The sequence below is a fragment of the Heterostelium album genome, assembly GCF_000004825.1.
Source record: "Heterostelium album PN500 unplaced genomic scaffold PPL_scaffold8, whole genome shotgun sequence".
Classification (NCBI taxonomy): Eukaryota; Evosea; class Eumycetozoa; order Acytosteliales; family Acytosteliaceae; genus Heterostelium; species Heterostelium album.
The window spans coordinates 516,714-533,182 of NW_008805070.1; the positions used below are offsets into that span (position 1 = coordinate 516,714).

The following is a 16,469-nucleotide window of genomic DNA, read 5'->3' on the forward strand; positions in this document are numbered from 1 at the left end:
TTAACTGTTGATCAATTATTATTAATTATTTTAAACTTCTTTGAAATCACCTAATCTACCGAGTGATGATACCAATTGGAATGTAACTGTTTGTTGATTATACTGTTGTAGTGTCTTGAATATCTTTTCCAAATTCTTTACAATCAATCTATGAATGGAAGGTAACTCTTTATTTTTAACTTCACTCTTTGATGACAATGGTGTATATTCTATTACAGGTGGTAAAGTCTATTAAGAAAAAAAGAATAAATAATTCAATTAATAACTATAAAAACTAATCTACTATTAATTAGTAATAATAAATGATACATACAGCGATATTATCTAAAAATTCTTTACAACGATCAAAGTTTCTCTCCAAGAATGGATTCATTTCTTTCATGTACGATTCTTTTGTACCGAATTGAATACCGTTTGCAACGTTTTGCAAAGTCTTACTTACGAGAATCAATGCTCTTCTGCACTCCATGGTCAATGACGATGAATCGGTGACACCATTGGCATCCGGGGATAATATACATGGACAAAAGAATCTCAAGAATATGAATCCACCAACCGATGTATGTTTACTCTCTGGAAACTGTTTGACAACTTCATTTTGTAGATGATTTGCCATTGCTCTAAATGGACTGTTTTGTTTTTTTTTACAAATTATAAAATCAATTAATTAATACAATCTAATCAAGTGCACTTTCCTACTCTATCAATAGCTATAAATACATACATTGGACAGTTTTCAATTGAATTATATATCGCAATTAAGAATTCTTGACAAATACTTGTTAAACGTTCACAATTACCTGTTGTATCTGATGTTTTCTCTGGATCAAGCTTGATTTAAAAATTGATTCGATTTGTTAGTTTAAATGTTATATTATTAGAATAGTATAAAATCGATAGATACCTCATAACCAGTTGGATCTTTAATGAGTTTCTCTATGATTGGTTTCAATGTAGAGATGAGATAGGGTCTACCAGTCATTCTGGTGAATGCAGTCATTAGTTTGGTGGCGGTGGAGTTACCACGGAACAATGTTGCTGCAGAGTTGGTCGAAGTAACTTCTTTGGTGATTCCAAGTTTAATGATTGGTATAGTCTGTTTGTGTGCATCGAGAATCCTTACGAGATCCTCGAGAATAGCTTCTTGATCACTGCCAGACGATAAACAGATAGCGTTGACAACAGCCAAGTCATCCCACGAGAATATCTCTACCATCTCATTGTATTTATTGTCCTCGCGATACATTGCTTCTTCGAGTTTGCGCTGTTCCTCTGCTTCTTTGGTGGCTTGGTAGTGCTGTCTCGATGCCTCTGCGTAGTTACGCATTTCCTGTACAAACTTGTCTTGCTCTTCGAGCTTGGCGCATGCCGCACTGTAGTAATCGTGTTCCGCTGCCAGTAAGTTGATCGACTGCACCAAGTATTCGAATCCGTGTCTCGACACTGCTTCGAACAGTTTGGAGTGTGCGTCAAACATACGAGTTTGATAGCGAACACGGAGAATCGCTTGTTGAGATGCTGCGCTAAACAGTTGTTTTGGATCGATAGTGTTGGACTGCTGGATGATTCTGACTTTGTTGGTGGCGCTATCGTAGTCGATACGCGCGCGACGGTAACGATCCTTGGAGTCACGCGCAGGAATCACCGATTGCTGAAGGAATACCTCTGCCGGCATAACAAAACGATTCGATATTGCAGTGTGTAGTTTCTGGCGGAGACTAACCAACTCCTGGTGAATGTCAGCGATGTTGTCGGTGGACATACGCGTCATGTGTTCCGCTGGGTAGAACTGTCCGACAGCGGTCAACGACGCCTTGAGTTGCTCGGTGTACTTGTTGTATCGCTCGATCTTCTTATTGGTTTTCTTTGAGAGACGGATTGTCTCCTCGTAGAGCAGCTTCAGTGCTTTGGTCTTGATATTGTTGATGATCAACTCTGGCGAGAGTTGTGTGGCTTCCTGCTTGCTGAAGTGTTGCTTGATGCTAGTCTTGGTTGCACCCATTGCTTTGCCAACAATACTCATCTGTGCAACCGGTTTGTTTTGTGGTCCATTGGCTGGTTGCTGCTTATTCTGTTGAACCATACTGGCACTATAATATTCTGATCTACGCTTAGTGATATCCGGTGAGTTTGGTGGTGATGATTTCTCCAGACTGACACTATTATTAAAATTATTCTCTAAACTATCACTTCCATAATTATTATTATTATTGTTGTTGTTGTTGTTGTTCGAATGATCTTCATCACTACTGTTTGTACTGTTTGTACTTATATATGACATTTTTCAATCTATCTAATCTCCCACTCTCTGACTATTTCTCTATGAAACTATAAACCTATAATACAATAAAACTAAATATTTTATTTTTTCTCTTTTGTGTTATGATTGACTTTTGTTTATTTTTATATCTCTGATGATATTTTGTTGTTTTGCTGATAACCCTTTTGGTAATTAGTGGGGTGATTTATGTTATCGAAAATATTGAAAAAGTTAACTAAAACCAAGAATAAATATATTTATAGTTATAGTTATAATAAAATTGATGTTGAGGAAGATAAACAATAGAAATAATAAAGATGCAAATTTACAAGCTCATAAATGATTTATAACAACAAAGTGTTAGATATTTATTTTTATAGAAGCAAAATAAATTTATTGGGGGTGTGGTTTTTCTCTTTTCAAACAAAAAAAAAACAAAACGTGCAAAAATTATTGATCTATCAAAAAAATCAAAAAAACTAAAAAAAAACAAAAAAAAAAAAGTAATTTTTTGTAATATTCTTTGGTATTAAATGCAAGATACACTTGAAACTTATTTGTTTATTTTATTGGAAAGAATTAAACATGTATTGTATTATTAAGTTATTCACAATGTTTATTCTTTTATATGATACTGATTCTGATTCTAATTCAAATACTGTTGGTTTGATCTATACCATATGAGATATGTTTGCGGTATTTTTGTTAATAAGTAAATAGATCTAAATTCGTTAGATTTATACTTTAAATAGTATATGCTTTAATGATTCTTATTTCCTCTAGTGGTTTATCATTTGATGTTGGCATTACGTTCATCTTTTGTACAACATTCATTCCACTGGAAACACGACCGAAAATAGTATGTTTACCTATAAAAATTCAAACGTTTGTTAGTTAATCTCGATTCATTCAGGAATTCAATTGATTGAATAGCTATACGATACCATCTAACCAAGGTGTAGGTGCAAAAGTAATGAAAAACTGACTGCCATTTGTATTTGGTCCACTGTTTGCCATCGATAGAATACCAGCACCTGTATGTTTAAGCTCTTTCGTTATTTCATCTGCAAACTTTTCCCTATATATATATATATGTTAGTTCGTACAGTTTCATTATTATCCTATATGATTGTTAAACTATTATAATAACTTACCCATATATACTTGATCCACCTCTACCTGTACCAGTAGGATCACCTCCCTGTATCATAAAATCCTTTATATAGTTCGTAAATGTGTTTAAATATTTATTAATATAATACTATTTTTATGCAATCTATCTATCGATATATCTATATAACTTTTATCTTCATACTTTAATTAATCTGTGAAAAATAGTGTTGTTGTAATAACCTTTTGATGCAAGTTCATATATATTTTTAGATGTTTTAGGTGTATGGTTCCAATAGAGCTCAAGGGTAATGTTACCCATTGTTGTTTCTAATACAACCGATCCTTTATCTGTCATTTTCAAAGATCTATCTCTTTATTTACAATACAAAAAAAAAATTGATGAACTAAATTTTTTTTTTTTTTTTTGGAATTATTTCTCTTTCAAAAGTATATACAAGTTTTGTTTTTAATAAATAAAATAAAAGTTAATAAATGTCTTGTCTTCGGTATATAATCGGATCTGGAAGATATCGCCACCCAAATGGTTTCCTATACCCCAAGATATCTCTTTGAATCTGATTTGGAGTTGAAGTTGATTCTCTTTGTATTCCATTGGAACTAATGTTTGTAGATAATTGAAAGTATATTACTATCATATCCTGGAAAACTTAGATGATCTAGGATCATACCTCCCTGGACCCAACACCGTCTTCCCATTGAGACCACCTATCAAGTTCCTCGTCCATATTTCTTATTCTCTAATTACAATCATCCAAGAAATGGTGGAAGCGGTAAAATTACTGATCCATTCAACCTTAACTCTCCAAACGAACCAGTCGACTTTATAGATTACTAAAAGAATAAATTTTATTAAAATTTACTTTTTAGAAAAAAAATAAAAAAGAAAAATAAAAATAATATCTTTTTTATTTTTGTATTTTTGATTTTACCAACAATGTCCAAGAAATCGAAAGAATGTAGAAGTCCGGATTAGACGATCAATATACTGATTCATATTCGAAAGCATATGTCAAAGTGGATCATATGAAAGCAACAACCAACTTCACAAATCAATCTTTGTCCCTTTGGAACCACTCGGTATTTAAGATTCTAATGCATATAAACAATATTTGCAATTTAATAGAATATAAAATTAAAAATTCATGGTTAAAATTGAAACATAAATAAAAGATAATAGTAATAAAATAAAATAAAAACACTTAGTAGTATTTAATAAAAAAATAATTATTATTCAAACTTTACAGATCCTGTTTGGTTATGTATAGTTTGCTTGATTTTATTAAATTAGTGGGGAATTTGGGTCAATTATATCTTCAGATGTCTCAAGCAGTTCGAGCTCGGAGGAAGATGGATGGTCCATCATCTCAATCTTTTGTGGTGGCGAATTAAAAGTGTAGGTATCAGACTCTTCCTCGTTAGAAAACTTGACCAGTTTTTCAAAGATTTCGATCGCTTCATTTGACATTGGTGGTAATTTCTTTCTGAACCATCTCTTAAAATACTTATCATCAATCGACTGATATAGACTGGTTCTCTCTTTTGGTTTGTGTAATTTATTCATTACCTAAATATAAATGAATAAGTAAATGATCATGGCATTCTATTAGTTCAATTCTATGCAACTTACCTGTGTAATATTATTTAAACTTTGGTCGGAAGAAGCGGTCTTTATTCCAAGTACTTTCAACAGTGGGTATGTTCCAACACCAAAAACAAAGAGCGTTGCAACTACGTTTAATAGTACAGCTGTTTTGATATGAGTGGAATAGGGGGATGAATAGTACAAGCTGAGTGAGAATGCAATTGCACCTCTCAATCCGGCAAACCACAATCCAACCTGGATTGGCATTGAAATCTTATTCTTTTTGAACTTATTTATTACGAAACAAATAGGAAAGATTGACATTGCTCTAGATAAACAAAGGAAGAACTACAAGAAATGTCGCTATTAATATAAATGTTTTCAATTAAGGAATGTTAATTAATGTAAGACTTACGAAACTCCAAAAGAATAGACTGGCATTGAATGTGAAATTATGGAATGAAACAGAGATACCAATATAGATGAATACACAGGTCTCACAGATGAAAGCTGCTGTTCTGAATAGCTGTCTAGATGTTAACTTTGTGTAAGGCGATAGACTGTATGCTCCATATTGATTAAATGTAATACCAAAAAAGAATACAGCCAATATTCCAGATATTTCAAGTGAATTTGCTAAAATATATGATGTATAGGAGAACATAATCATAAAGATAGTTTCCAAAGCAGGGAATCTTCCAAAATTAATAAATTTTAACATCTATTTAGTTGTTGTAATAACAATTAGAAATTAGAATTGATTTTATCAATGAAAATAGAATAAAAAAGATACTTACCAATGATAATACCAATGCCATTCCTATTCCAAGCAGAACGCTACCGATTGAAACCAACAAGAATGTCAAAATATTGATAAATATTTCCTTTGCTACAAAGTGTTCGACCGTTCTGTATAACATGATTGCTGTTGCATCATTGAGAATACTCTCGCCCAGCACCAACATATATAATGTGGAATCAACATTCAACGCTTGGAAAATGGCAAGTGTCGCAACAGGATCAGTAGCCGATGATATTGCTCCAAATCTAAATAATAAAAGAATTAAAATGAATAAAATATAAAAATATATAAAGATATTTTTGTAGTCACTTACATATAAGATTCGGTTGCAGGCAAAGGAAATGAAATACCAATCTTTCCAACCAAGAAAATACCTGAACCTGTTACAATGAATGAAATAAACGTACCCAATACAGCAAAAAGTAGAATTGGTACTATATTTTGAAAGAAATCGGTCTGATGTTATTATTATTATTATTTTAACTTGTTAGTACTATAATGATGATTCGAATAAATAATATAGCTAGTTACAATGATTCAATCTTACTTTTGGTAATGAAAATCCAGTTTCGAAAATAATAGTCGGTAAAATGAAAAGAAAGAATTTCTCTGGATCGAAAGTGGCAACACGATCTGCCATCTCGCTGTTGGTGAATCTAGTGATGATTCCGATGATCAGACCGTAGGTAACGATTGCGATCGACTCTGGTATGAATGGTATGTGTAGTGAGACGACAACGTAGACTACCAGTACTGCACCTGTGAGCATTGCTATGAACACGAGCATTGTATTATTCGCATCTTTCTGTTGAGTCTCTGCATCGGACTCTGTTCGAGAGGACGACGACGATCCAACATTGACATTGTTGCTGTCGCTGCTATCGATAACAATGGTTGGACTTGATTGCACAGTCGAGGCAACCAACGCCAATACTAATAGTAACAACACCAATAAACCTCTGAGGAATCTCTTATTGAATTCAATAAACATAACTTTGCAACATGAAATTGGTCTTCTTTTCTCTTGACAATCAACCAATAAAACTTAACTATTCTATATATTTTATTTTATTTTTTACTTCTAAATGATTATATATCTTTTAAACTATTTATTTTATAACAGAAAAAATCTATTTTATCTATGTATAAATTTATATATATATATAGTAAAGAGGTGAGTGTGTTTTAAAATAAATGAATAAAAACAACAATTGTAATGAGATGTTAAACATCTTTCATTAATTATAAATTAAATTATTATGAATATTATTATTATTATTTCATTTTTTTGTTTTCACACTAATTTAAAATACCACATCAACAACATTGCAATTTTGTGTTTTATTTTTTTTTTTTTTTACTAATTTTAGAATATTTGTGTGTTAGTGGGAAATCAACCACAGATGGTTGTCGTCAGACATTATTAAAATGATTTGTTGTGATCACAAAGAAGAAATAAGCAACAACAACTTTAAATAATATTTCGAAAAGAGATTTTAATCATTTTGTTTTTTTTGTTTTTTGTTTTAGTTTTTTATTTAAAAAGGAATTGGATTATTAGAATCTTTCACTGATTCTTGTTGCTACTGTTCTAAGCTTGGCATAAACTTTTCCGGGTGGCGAACCTAAAATCAAATTACAAATAGCGTCTTTGGCAACTCTGATGTTTGCATATGATCCTAAAATATGAATACGTCTTTTTTTTTTTTTTTTTTTAAAATAATAATAAATTAATTTAAAATGAATAATAGATAGATGTAACTATATAACAAACTAACACATACTTATCGGCTAAAACAATTCTTGTTTTTGTTGTGTTTTCAATTGTGAATTTTGTTTTTCCATCTTTACCAGCGATACGACCGATGGCACGAGAAAGATTGTCTCCTTTAAGTGTTTTTACATCCTCAATATCGAATGAATCTATATATAAATCATCTAATCTTAGCAAAGCAATTGCATCCTATTATTATTTATAATGAAGAATGAAGAATTAATTAATATTGAATGTTAAACTAACTAAACATTGATGACTACTTACTTCTACTTCAAAACCTAATGCAAAAGCATGTACGAAATCAGCTGCTTTTTGTAATGCACCGACACTCTCTGTTTTATCTGATGTCTAAAAAAACATATTAAAAAAATAAATAAACAATAAGATTAGAATGTTGTGTTGATGAAATGTGACATTAACATATGTATAATGCAATCTACACTTTAAACATACTCTAATTTCAACTTTCTTTGCTTTAAGATTCATTCTAATTTGTAATTTAAGATGTACTACTATTGGTTCATAAATTTGTTGCCATTTACCCTTTAGTGGTGCCATTCTATTGGGTGGTATAGTTATTTTTCTTGTTTGTGAATCACCCTATAATAAAAATAGATAATATATTGATTGATTAGAACCGAATAGATCAAACATAGTTGATATTTGATATCTATATTAAAAACATCATCAATCAAACAATTGATGATAAGCTATAATTATGTGATATCATACATTTTCTTCGACGGTGATCTGTGCAAAAGTTGGTTTCTTATTTGGTTCGTTGACATTCTCGCTGTATTCGTCTTCGGCCATTGGCTCGTCGTCTCTCGATCTCTTGTGACTCTTTACATCTTTCTCGATAGTCTCTAGTGAAACCTCTTTGACCTTATTCTCTGTAGCAACCTCTGACATCTTTATAAATCTATCAACTTTGACTAGTTATTCCAAAAGTAATACAATCAAATAAAAATAAATAAAAATAAAAATAAAATAAAAAATAAAAATAATACTTTTTAAAAAAAAACCAAATTGTCGACCGAAGAAAATAATAATAAAAAATAATTAAAAATAATTAATTTCGCAAAAATTTTCGTGTTTAATTTATTTATTGATTTGATCACAATTATTTGTTTTAAAACTTACTTATCTTGAGTGTAAATAATATCTATTAATCATATTTAATAATTTATTTAGATTAAAGAGAATAATAAATAACAAAAAAAAAAATAGAAATTCTAAATTTAGACATTAAAATTTTTGTGCAATGAAATTATTTACAATTAAGTTTATTAATTTACAAGTTGTAATTTAATTTTTAATTATTAATTAAACTACTTATACTAATTATCGAGGTATTTGAAACTGAGCTATTTAAATTTGATTTTTGTTGTTGTTGTGGTGATTGTTGTTGATTTTGTTGTTCTTTAAAAAATTGTGTTTCTTGTTCTGATTGTTGTAATGGTGAGGATGATGTTTGATAGCTTTGTTCTTGTTCACGTTTCTTTGTCTTTGCATAGTAGAGTCCACAAGCGTTGCAAAGTGATTTGCATCCATCTGGACCCTTGCGCCACTCTGGAGTATCCTTGGTGCCACATCGTTGGCACTGAATGTTGTCTTCGTTCTCCTTGTGTGTCAATTTACACTTTCTGTTGCGGCGTGGGCGCAAATCGATAAATGATTTATTGGGATCGTCGCTTGGTAATGGTGGATATGGCAACTTGTTCTTCTTGACCTTATTGATTTTCTTGATTATCAAATCCAATTCATCGTGTAACTCTGTCAACATTCTTGTTTTCTCTTTCGATACTCCACGTTCACCGTCAATCGATTGACACAATTGTAATAATTTACTGGTCATTCCATAGAATCCTTTTGAATTGGAATTGTTGGAATTGGAATTGGAATTGTTACTATTATTATTATTATTATTATTATTGGAGTTTTCAACATTGCTATTTGATTTATTCTCAATTTGAATTGGTGGTGGAGAAACAATGGTTGCTGGTGATGATGAGGATCTTTCAAGATTGTGGTTGGCGTTGGGTGTGGAACAGAGGAAAAGTTGGGGTGGAACTGCACCTTTGGGTGATGGGAATGGTGAAGAATATGGAGAGGATTGGTACGGGCTCATTGGTGAAAATATTGGAGATGATGAACTGTAAATGTTGTTGTTACCACTACTATTTAGGTTGTTATGATTGTTTGTATTATTATTATTGATATAGATAGTGTTGTTATTTTGGTTGTTGATTGGAATTTGTAAATATTGGATGGCCTGTGGCTTTACCAATTGGTATGGATGGTATCGATTTGGTTGTTGGTGAATGGGTCTTCCATTGTTGATATTGTTATCTTTATTAAAATAGTTGGAATGCATCATTCTCTCATTAATAAAACTTAAATTAAAATTATCTTCAAATTCCATTAGGTTTATTATTATTATTTTGATTATTATTTATATAGATATAAGATGTAATTATATATACAATAATAATTTTTATTTTTATTTATTAATCAAATAATTAATTAATTTAAAAAAACAAAAAGCAAAACAAAACAGTTTATGAAATGATTGGTTATTGTTATTGATTGTAGTTGTTGTTATTTATTATTGTTATTGTAGACGTTGTTGTCGTTGTCGTTGAAGTGTTTAGGATTATTATTGATTTTATTATAAACAAATAAAAGTTTAAGATTTTATTATTTGTTTAAGATTTATTTCTTTATTTATTTATTATTCTTTGCTGATTGGATTATAATCAAATGATAAAACAGTTCCAATATTTATAGAGTTCTAGATAAGCTCAAGAGATTCAAAACTATACATCCTAAAAATAACACTAAGAACTATTTTAAGTGGTTACCCGACGATCCATGGACATGCCCAACACAGATAACCACAATCACAGGCACACACCATACAACTACCCCCTCAGTCACTCATCACTATAGAACAATGCAACAACAGCATCATCATCACTGACAGAAGCGGTCAGTATGTATGATCACACCAAACATACACATACATTACTTCTTAGTTCTACACATATGTTACCTATTGAAAAATTGTGACATGGTAAACATACTCACCAATCTGAGCGTAGTGGTGTTTCTGATCAAAAAAACAACACTAAAACTTTCGACAAAAAAAAACAACGAAATTTTTAAAGAATTCATTCACACACAGATCAACACAATTGCTTTTTTCAATTTTTTTTATTTTTTTTAGTGGGGTGAAAAAAATGAAAAACTTTTAATTTCAAATATTCAGTGTGGGTGGTGGGGTGTTGTTTTTGTTTACTTTTCATCTGTTTTTTGAATTAAAGACAATGATGACTGACACATTAATTACTTTTTTTGTTGAATCAGATCAATAAACTCAAAACAAAAACAAAAAAAACAACACTTTACCTTTTAAAAAATACAACACCCATACTAAAAAAATTTAAAATCCAAGTCTTTGAGTGGGGTGAAAATCCAAACAAACCACACACAATTTCTTTTAAAATAATTTGCCTTTTCGATGTAATGCTAATTTAATTAGAGACATTTGGACCGCATTCCTCATCGACCAGACAAAGGATGCCCTTCCACCACACAAAAAATTAGATTCCACGATGGACTACTAAGTTTAGAATAGAATAGTGATCACGACTCATCATGATCTAAAGAGATCATTCCAGAGTAAGATCCTCAATAGCAGCAATATTTGACATCGATCCTCATCATGTTGTTGTTACTAACAACAAAAAACAACAACATCGACAACAACATAAACAACAACAACAACAATCTTTAACAAATTCAAATTCAATTTCAAATTCAGAGACTCTAAGCCAAACACTGTGTAGAGTTGGTAAAGACACAACAAAACCACTTTGTCATATTATTAAACATCGCTAATAACAATGATTTGCACTACAATTTCCTTAAAGATTTACCTACCATCTAACCCACTCACCCACCCAAATAAGTAACCCACTATAGTGTAAATGCAAACTGTTATTACTTAATTAATGTATTGATTTTAATAATGTGGATTTACCGCTTGATTAAATGAATACAACTTGCACAACACTACCACACCAATGTGTATAATACACTCATTTTTTTAATTTAAAAAACAATCATATCATAACAAAACAAAAGTGAAAGAACAAGAAGTGGTGGATGGACAAACACAACACCACTTCCACAACACACACACATTCTCTCTCTCCTTTTTAATTAAATGTTATTGTCGAACTGAACAAACACTTAACACACCACCCCACCACACTTAATATTCAACACCTAATCAACAAACACACCCTTTCATTTGTTTTCACCATTTCCACAAAATGAATGGAAGAGTGCAAAGATGATAAAGCGGTTGGATGGTCTTTTGTGATTTAATAATCTTTGAACTTGTAAAATAAAGCCTATGTGTGTGTTTCGGGGATGCAAGTATATCTGTTTGTTGAACAAACATCTTTCCATTACCACTACTTTTATTCAAAGTAAGATGTTACCTTTATTGTTGCTAATGCATTCCCATTCATTTCCGAACAGGCAGCAAAGCTTGTCAATAACCATCGTTCATTGAAATTCATTTGTAAAGTGGCCTTTCTTGCTAGAAATCTTCATCCGAGATTGAAAATACCGAACTGCTGTCTGTCTGTCCTTAATCTGAAGGTGAACATGTTACAAACTCTGTTCAAGCTCTTCACTCATCCAATCATCTAATTTGAACAATTTAACAAGTAAGTAAAATATCTTAATCACAAATCATAAACATAATCATATTAACTCTCTTATTATGTTCTGTTCTGCTCTGTTCTGCTCTGCTACGTAAGTAATACATCTAGTTTCTTATTGACAGTTAAATGATCAGATGAACATATTACCAATAAAGAATAATAACAATAACAATAACTAAACTCTGTAAGTACCAAAAGAAAGTAAAATCGTTGTTATCACCATCAGTATTACTAAATTTGATCAACCAATTAAAAATCAATTAAACAAACTAATCTGCTACCACTTCAAATTAATTAATTAACAATAACAATATGTAATATTATTGTTCATTTTACAACTTTAACTGACTGAACAAATCAAAACAAAAATAAACTGTTACGTGTGTTTCATTGCTTTGCATAGCACAAATTAATTTCACACAGACAAAAAAAAAAAACCAAAACCAAAAAAAATGAACTTCTTTCAAGCAAAATTAATAAAAATTAAAAAAAATTGAAATTTTTGAAAAATTGTGTGGGTGTGTGGACTGGCACCGACGCTAGCAGGCGACCAACGATTACTTACTATATGCTTTCGTTTTTCTTAGACTTCTTCACCTAAGTTTGTCACTCAATCCATCACTGGTATGTAATAAGAATAATACTATATCATCTATCTTTTTATCTTAGTTTAGTGTTAACGCGATTTTAAACATACAGAACAATGCAAAACCCAATCATCGGAAACGGTCTTCGTCAATACAGTAAGCGTGCCTTCGCCAAGAGAACTCGTCTCTATTTGGCCAAGCAAAAGAAGGTTACCACTGCCCCAAAGGCTGCCCCAGCCCCAGTTGTCCGTGAAGCTACCATCAAGGGTGGAAAGAAGGTCCAATTGAAGGAAAAGACTGCCAAGTACGCCCCAGTCGAGACCTCTGAAGTCCGTGCTGTCGCCCGTCAATACAAGCAATCCCCAGTTGCCCTCCGTAAGACCATCACCCCAGGTACCGTCCTCATCATCGTTGCTGGTCGTTACGCCGGAAAGAGAGTCGTCTTCTTGAAGCAACTCACCTCTGGTCTCCTCTTGATCACCGGTATGTATCCCGCATTTGATTGATCACCAAATCCATTACATGTTTATATTACTTTTTCGTCTATACATTCTTTCTGTGTTTCACTTTGATGTTAAGGCTGATTAGCATAACTTACACCTGTAGTGATTAAAATGTAAATTAAATTTCATTTTATTCATTCTATCGTCAAACAAAGCAAATTAGTAATTAATATTATTGCTTTTTTACTTTGCTTTTGATACATTATTGTAAACAAATATGCTAATCATCTCGAGAACTATCAAATTATATAAACAATTGATCTATTTTCTTTAATATTATTTAATATTAATGGAAAATGGAATCATGTTTAATTATGATACTATCGATTGACTCCCTTCATCGAATAAAAGTGAAATCAAAGAAGAATTAGACAATACAATTAGGTTAGGAATAATATAACAATATGAAATTGATCAATCTAAGTATTATTGGATAAAGAATAGTTGATTAGGCTAACATTTGGAAATCAATCAAATAAATAATAATAGGTCCATTCAGACTCAACGGTGTCCCATTAAGACGTATTGACCAACGTTACGTCATCGCCACCTCCACCAAGGTCAACGTTGCCAACGTCAAGGTCCCAGAGTCAGTCAATGACTGTTACTTCAAGGCTGAGAAGAAGGCCGCCACCACCAAGAAGGCTGAGGGTGAATTCTTCAAGGATGGTGAAAAGAAGACCACCGAGAAGGCCGCCAAGAAGCTCCCAGAGGTACGTATTGCCGACCAAAAGGCTGTTGATACTGCCATCCTTGCTGCCCTCAAGGGTCAAAAGGAATTGGTCCTCTACTTGAAGACTGCCTTCGGTCTCCGTAAGGGTGAATTCCCACACGCTCTCAAGTTCTAAATTTATTTAATAACAATAAATAAACTTATTTAAATTGATGGATTTTTAAAAACAAACATATAGTCTTTATTTGTTTATTTCTTTTTAAGATTACTATTTAAATGTTCTACTAAATCTGGATGAGTGGTTGTGGCCATTTCGAAATAGACATTCATTTCGTTGCCGTTGGTGATTGTGAAACGACGAGTTGCGTTGGTTACATGCGGTGATTTGGCAGTTGGTGTTCTAGAGATACCAGTCATCTTGAAGAACAATGTCTGTTTATCACCGCTATTGTCCAATGTACCTTCGTAATGATCGGCAACACCCGATGATTGAACAACATTCAACTCTATTTTACCTGTTGGTAGCACTCTAATAAATCCGCTTTCGAAATGCATTAATCCACCATTTGCAACATTATTCGATGTTTGACTATATATATAATAAATAATCAAATTTGCGCTTACAGTTAATAAAGTATACAAACAAATAATAAAACAACCAAATAAACATCATACTTGTATTCAATTTGTTTACCATTGAAAGTAAACTTTAAAACCTCTGTGTATTCGAATGATTTAATAGTTGGATAGATACCCTTTCCATTTCCGGACCATTCACCATTGATAAATGATAAATCTGTAATCTTTAAGGGAGCTGCTGCGGTTGTTGTCATTGCTGAGTTTATCTGAATATAAAGAGAGTGGGTATGCAAATATAATAAATAAATGAATAATGAATTTTTAAAAAAAAATGAATGCATTCGAATGTTAAAATGGAATATGGAATGTATTGGAAGGGCACTCATTTAACTATCATAAACGTTTGCATATTACACTCATTTTAAATGTTTATTTAAATTATTAAAACTTTTATTATACATTGCAATATGGTTATAAAGTATAGGATTTGTGTGTACATTTAGTTATTTTTTTAACATTTCTACTCGAAATTACATTATTATATATATTTGTTTGAATATATTATTACTACTATTGTATATCATTATTATTATAGTTATTATCTTTCAAAGTAATCTCCTTTTTCACCCATGATGGCAGATATCAAAAATACAATACCAGCAAGACCTAAACTTATTCCACCGATAATAGTTGGTACTTCAAAGAATGTCAAAACACTCAATCTAATTGGATTATAATCGGTAATATTAGTACTATGTTAATTGTTATTGTTATTGTTATTGTTATCTATTCTCTTACCCAAGACAAAGAAACGCAGCAACATAATATTGTTGAAAGATTGCTTTTAACTTTCCTAACCATGGAACGGGCCATAACAATGGTAATAAAACTACACCTACAACACTATAGATATCATCATCATCATCATATTATTATAAATAAATGTTGTCTGCAGTCTTTCTATTTTTTTGTTTATGAAATACTTACATAGAATAAATACCAACAAACTGTCTTGGATAAATACATGCCATAATACCACCTGCAATCAATACTATATATATATAGTTTATAGATACATCTATTAATCATTCATTCATTCATTCGCTCAAATAAAATAATCAATCATGCTATATAGCACAATACGTATGTCTAATAACCTACTATAACATGCACATATCGCAATCATTGCACCCCAATTCGCTAATTTAAACTTTGCCATTCTATATCTATATTAATATACTACTATAACTACTTTAAAATCCGTTTATTTTGAACTATAAAAAATAAATATTTATTTATTTATACAATAATAATAATAATTAAAACTACACAATGAATCTATAAACTAATTTAACTAAAATTTAAAAGATTGTGTTTTGTTTATTCGGTGATGACAACAACTGCTAATGGGTTGTGTTTCGCACAATTATTTCAAAAAAAAATTTTCAAATGTTTTGGAAATTGAGACCTCTTTGTTTTAATAATAATAATCATAGTTTTATTTATTTGAACATAAAATTTATAATATATTATATTTTAAGAAGTGTAAAGTATAATTTAAATCAATTATATTTGATATTTTATATTTGATATAATATCCTTAGGATATCTTTTGATATTTCTTTATTTTTATTGCTACTATCTAAAGATATTTTTAAATTTGAAGATCCTTTTTTTTTCCGTAATATCAAAGCATTTGAGAATAGTCAATTCCCCTATTTTTTAAATGATTATCATCAGCGAATATAAAAATCTCCTTTAAAAGTTAAATAATCTAAATCCCAACACGAAAATCTTTATAAAATTTTGATGACCAGGATTAAAATAAGAAAT

General features: G+C 31.0%; 7 protein-coding genes across 7 annotated transcripts; 2 read left to right on the forward strand and 5 right to left on the reverse strand.

The window, feature by feature from the left end:
• Nucleotides 1–30: 30 nt before the first annotated feature.
• PPL_07843 (Ras GTPase activation domain-containing protein) lies at nucleotides 31–2,281 on the reverse strand (the record flags this gene model as incomplete). Its single annotated transcript, XM_020578677.1, has 4 exons — nucleotides 31–228; nucleotides 314–629; nucleotides 725–831; nucleotides 905–2,281. 4 exons carry the CDS (start codon nucleotides 2,279–2,281, stop codon nucleotides 31–33), a joined length of 1,998 nt encoding a protein of 665 aa, XP_020431546.1.
• A 723-nt stretch (nucleotides 2,282–3,004) lies between these two features.
• cypE (cyclophilin E) lies at nucleotides 3,005–3,728 on the reverse strand (the record flags this gene model as incomplete). The annotated part of the gene is made up of 4 exons (XM_020578678.1): nucleotides 3,005–3,129; nucleotides 3,205–3,338; nucleotides 3,415–3,521; nucleotides 3,576–3,728. 4 exons carry the CDS (start codon nucleotides 3,726–3,728, stop codon nucleotides 3,005–3,007), a joined length of 519 nt encoding a protein of 172 aa, XP_020431547.1.
• Nucleotides 3,729–3,865: 137 nt separating this feature from the next.
• On the forward strand, nucleotides 3,866–4,229 carry PPL_07845 (uncharacterized protein; the record flags this gene model as incomplete). The annotated part of the gene is made up of 2 exons (XM_020578679.1): nucleotides 3,866–3,879; nucleotides 4,055–4,229. The coding sequence occupies 2 exons, from the start codon at nucleotides 3,866–3,868 to the stop codon at nucleotides 4,227–4,229; spliced, it is 189 nt and encodes a 62-aa protein (XP_020431548.1).
• Nucleotides 4,230–4,673: 444 nt separating this feature from the next.
• On the reverse strand, nucleotides 4,674–8,467 carry nhe1 (Na-H exchanger; the record flags this gene model as incomplete). The annotated part of the gene is made up of 11 exons (XM_020578680.1): nucleotides 4,674–4,958; nucleotides 5,022–5,264; nucleotides 5,392–5,697; nucleotides 5,774–6,023; nucleotides 6,092–6,212; nucleotides 6,310–6,822; nucleotides 7,419–7,474; nucleotides 7,563–7,741; nucleotides 7,820–7,903; nucleotides 8,009–8,155; nucleotides 8,288–8,467. 11 exons carry the CDS (start codon nucleotides 8,465–8,467, stop codon nucleotides 4,674–4,676), a joined length of 2,364 nt encoding a protein of 787 aa, XP_020431549.1.
• Nucleotides 8,468–8,870: 403 nt separating this feature from the next.
• PPL_07847 (GATA-type transcription factor) lies at nucleotides 8,871–9,980 on the reverse strand (the record flags this gene model as incomplete). Its single annotated transcript, XM_020578681.1, has 1 exon — nucleotides 8,871–9,980. The coding sequence occupies one exon, from the start codon at nucleotides 9,978–9,980 to the stop codon at nucleotides 8,871–8,873; it is 1,110 nt and encodes a 369-aa protein (XP_020431550.1).
• A 143-nt stretch (nucleotides 9,981–10,123) lies between these two features.
• On the forward strand, nucleotides 10,124–14,232 carry rpl6 (60S ribosomal protein L6; the record flags this gene model as incomplete). The annotated part of the gene is made up of 6 exons (XM_020578682.1): nucleotides 10,124–10,130; nucleotides 11,256–11,411; nucleotides 12,060–12,229; nucleotides 12,882–12,922; nucleotides 12,994–13,364; nucleotides 13,874–14,232. The coding sequence occupies 6 exons, from the start codon at nucleotides 10,124–10,126 to the stop codon at nucleotides 14,230–14,232; spliced, it is 1,104 nt and encodes a 367-aa protein (XP_020431551.1).
• A 74-nt stretch (nucleotides 14,233–14,306) lies between these two features.
• On the reverse strand, nucleotides 14,307–15,855 carry PPL_07849 (FABP family protein; the record flags this gene model as incomplete). Its single annotated transcript, XM_020578683.1, has 6 exons — nucleotides 14,307–14,646; nucleotides 14,733–14,902; nucleotides 15,289–15,388; nucleotides 15,435–15,539; nucleotides 15,624–15,687; nucleotides 15,798–15,855. The coding sequence occupies 6 exons, from the start codon at nucleotides 15,853–15,855 to the stop codon at nucleotides 14,307–14,309; spliced, it is 837 nt and encodes a 278-aa protein (XP_020431552.1).
• Between the last annotated feature and the right edge of the window lie 614 nt (nucleotides 15,856–16,469).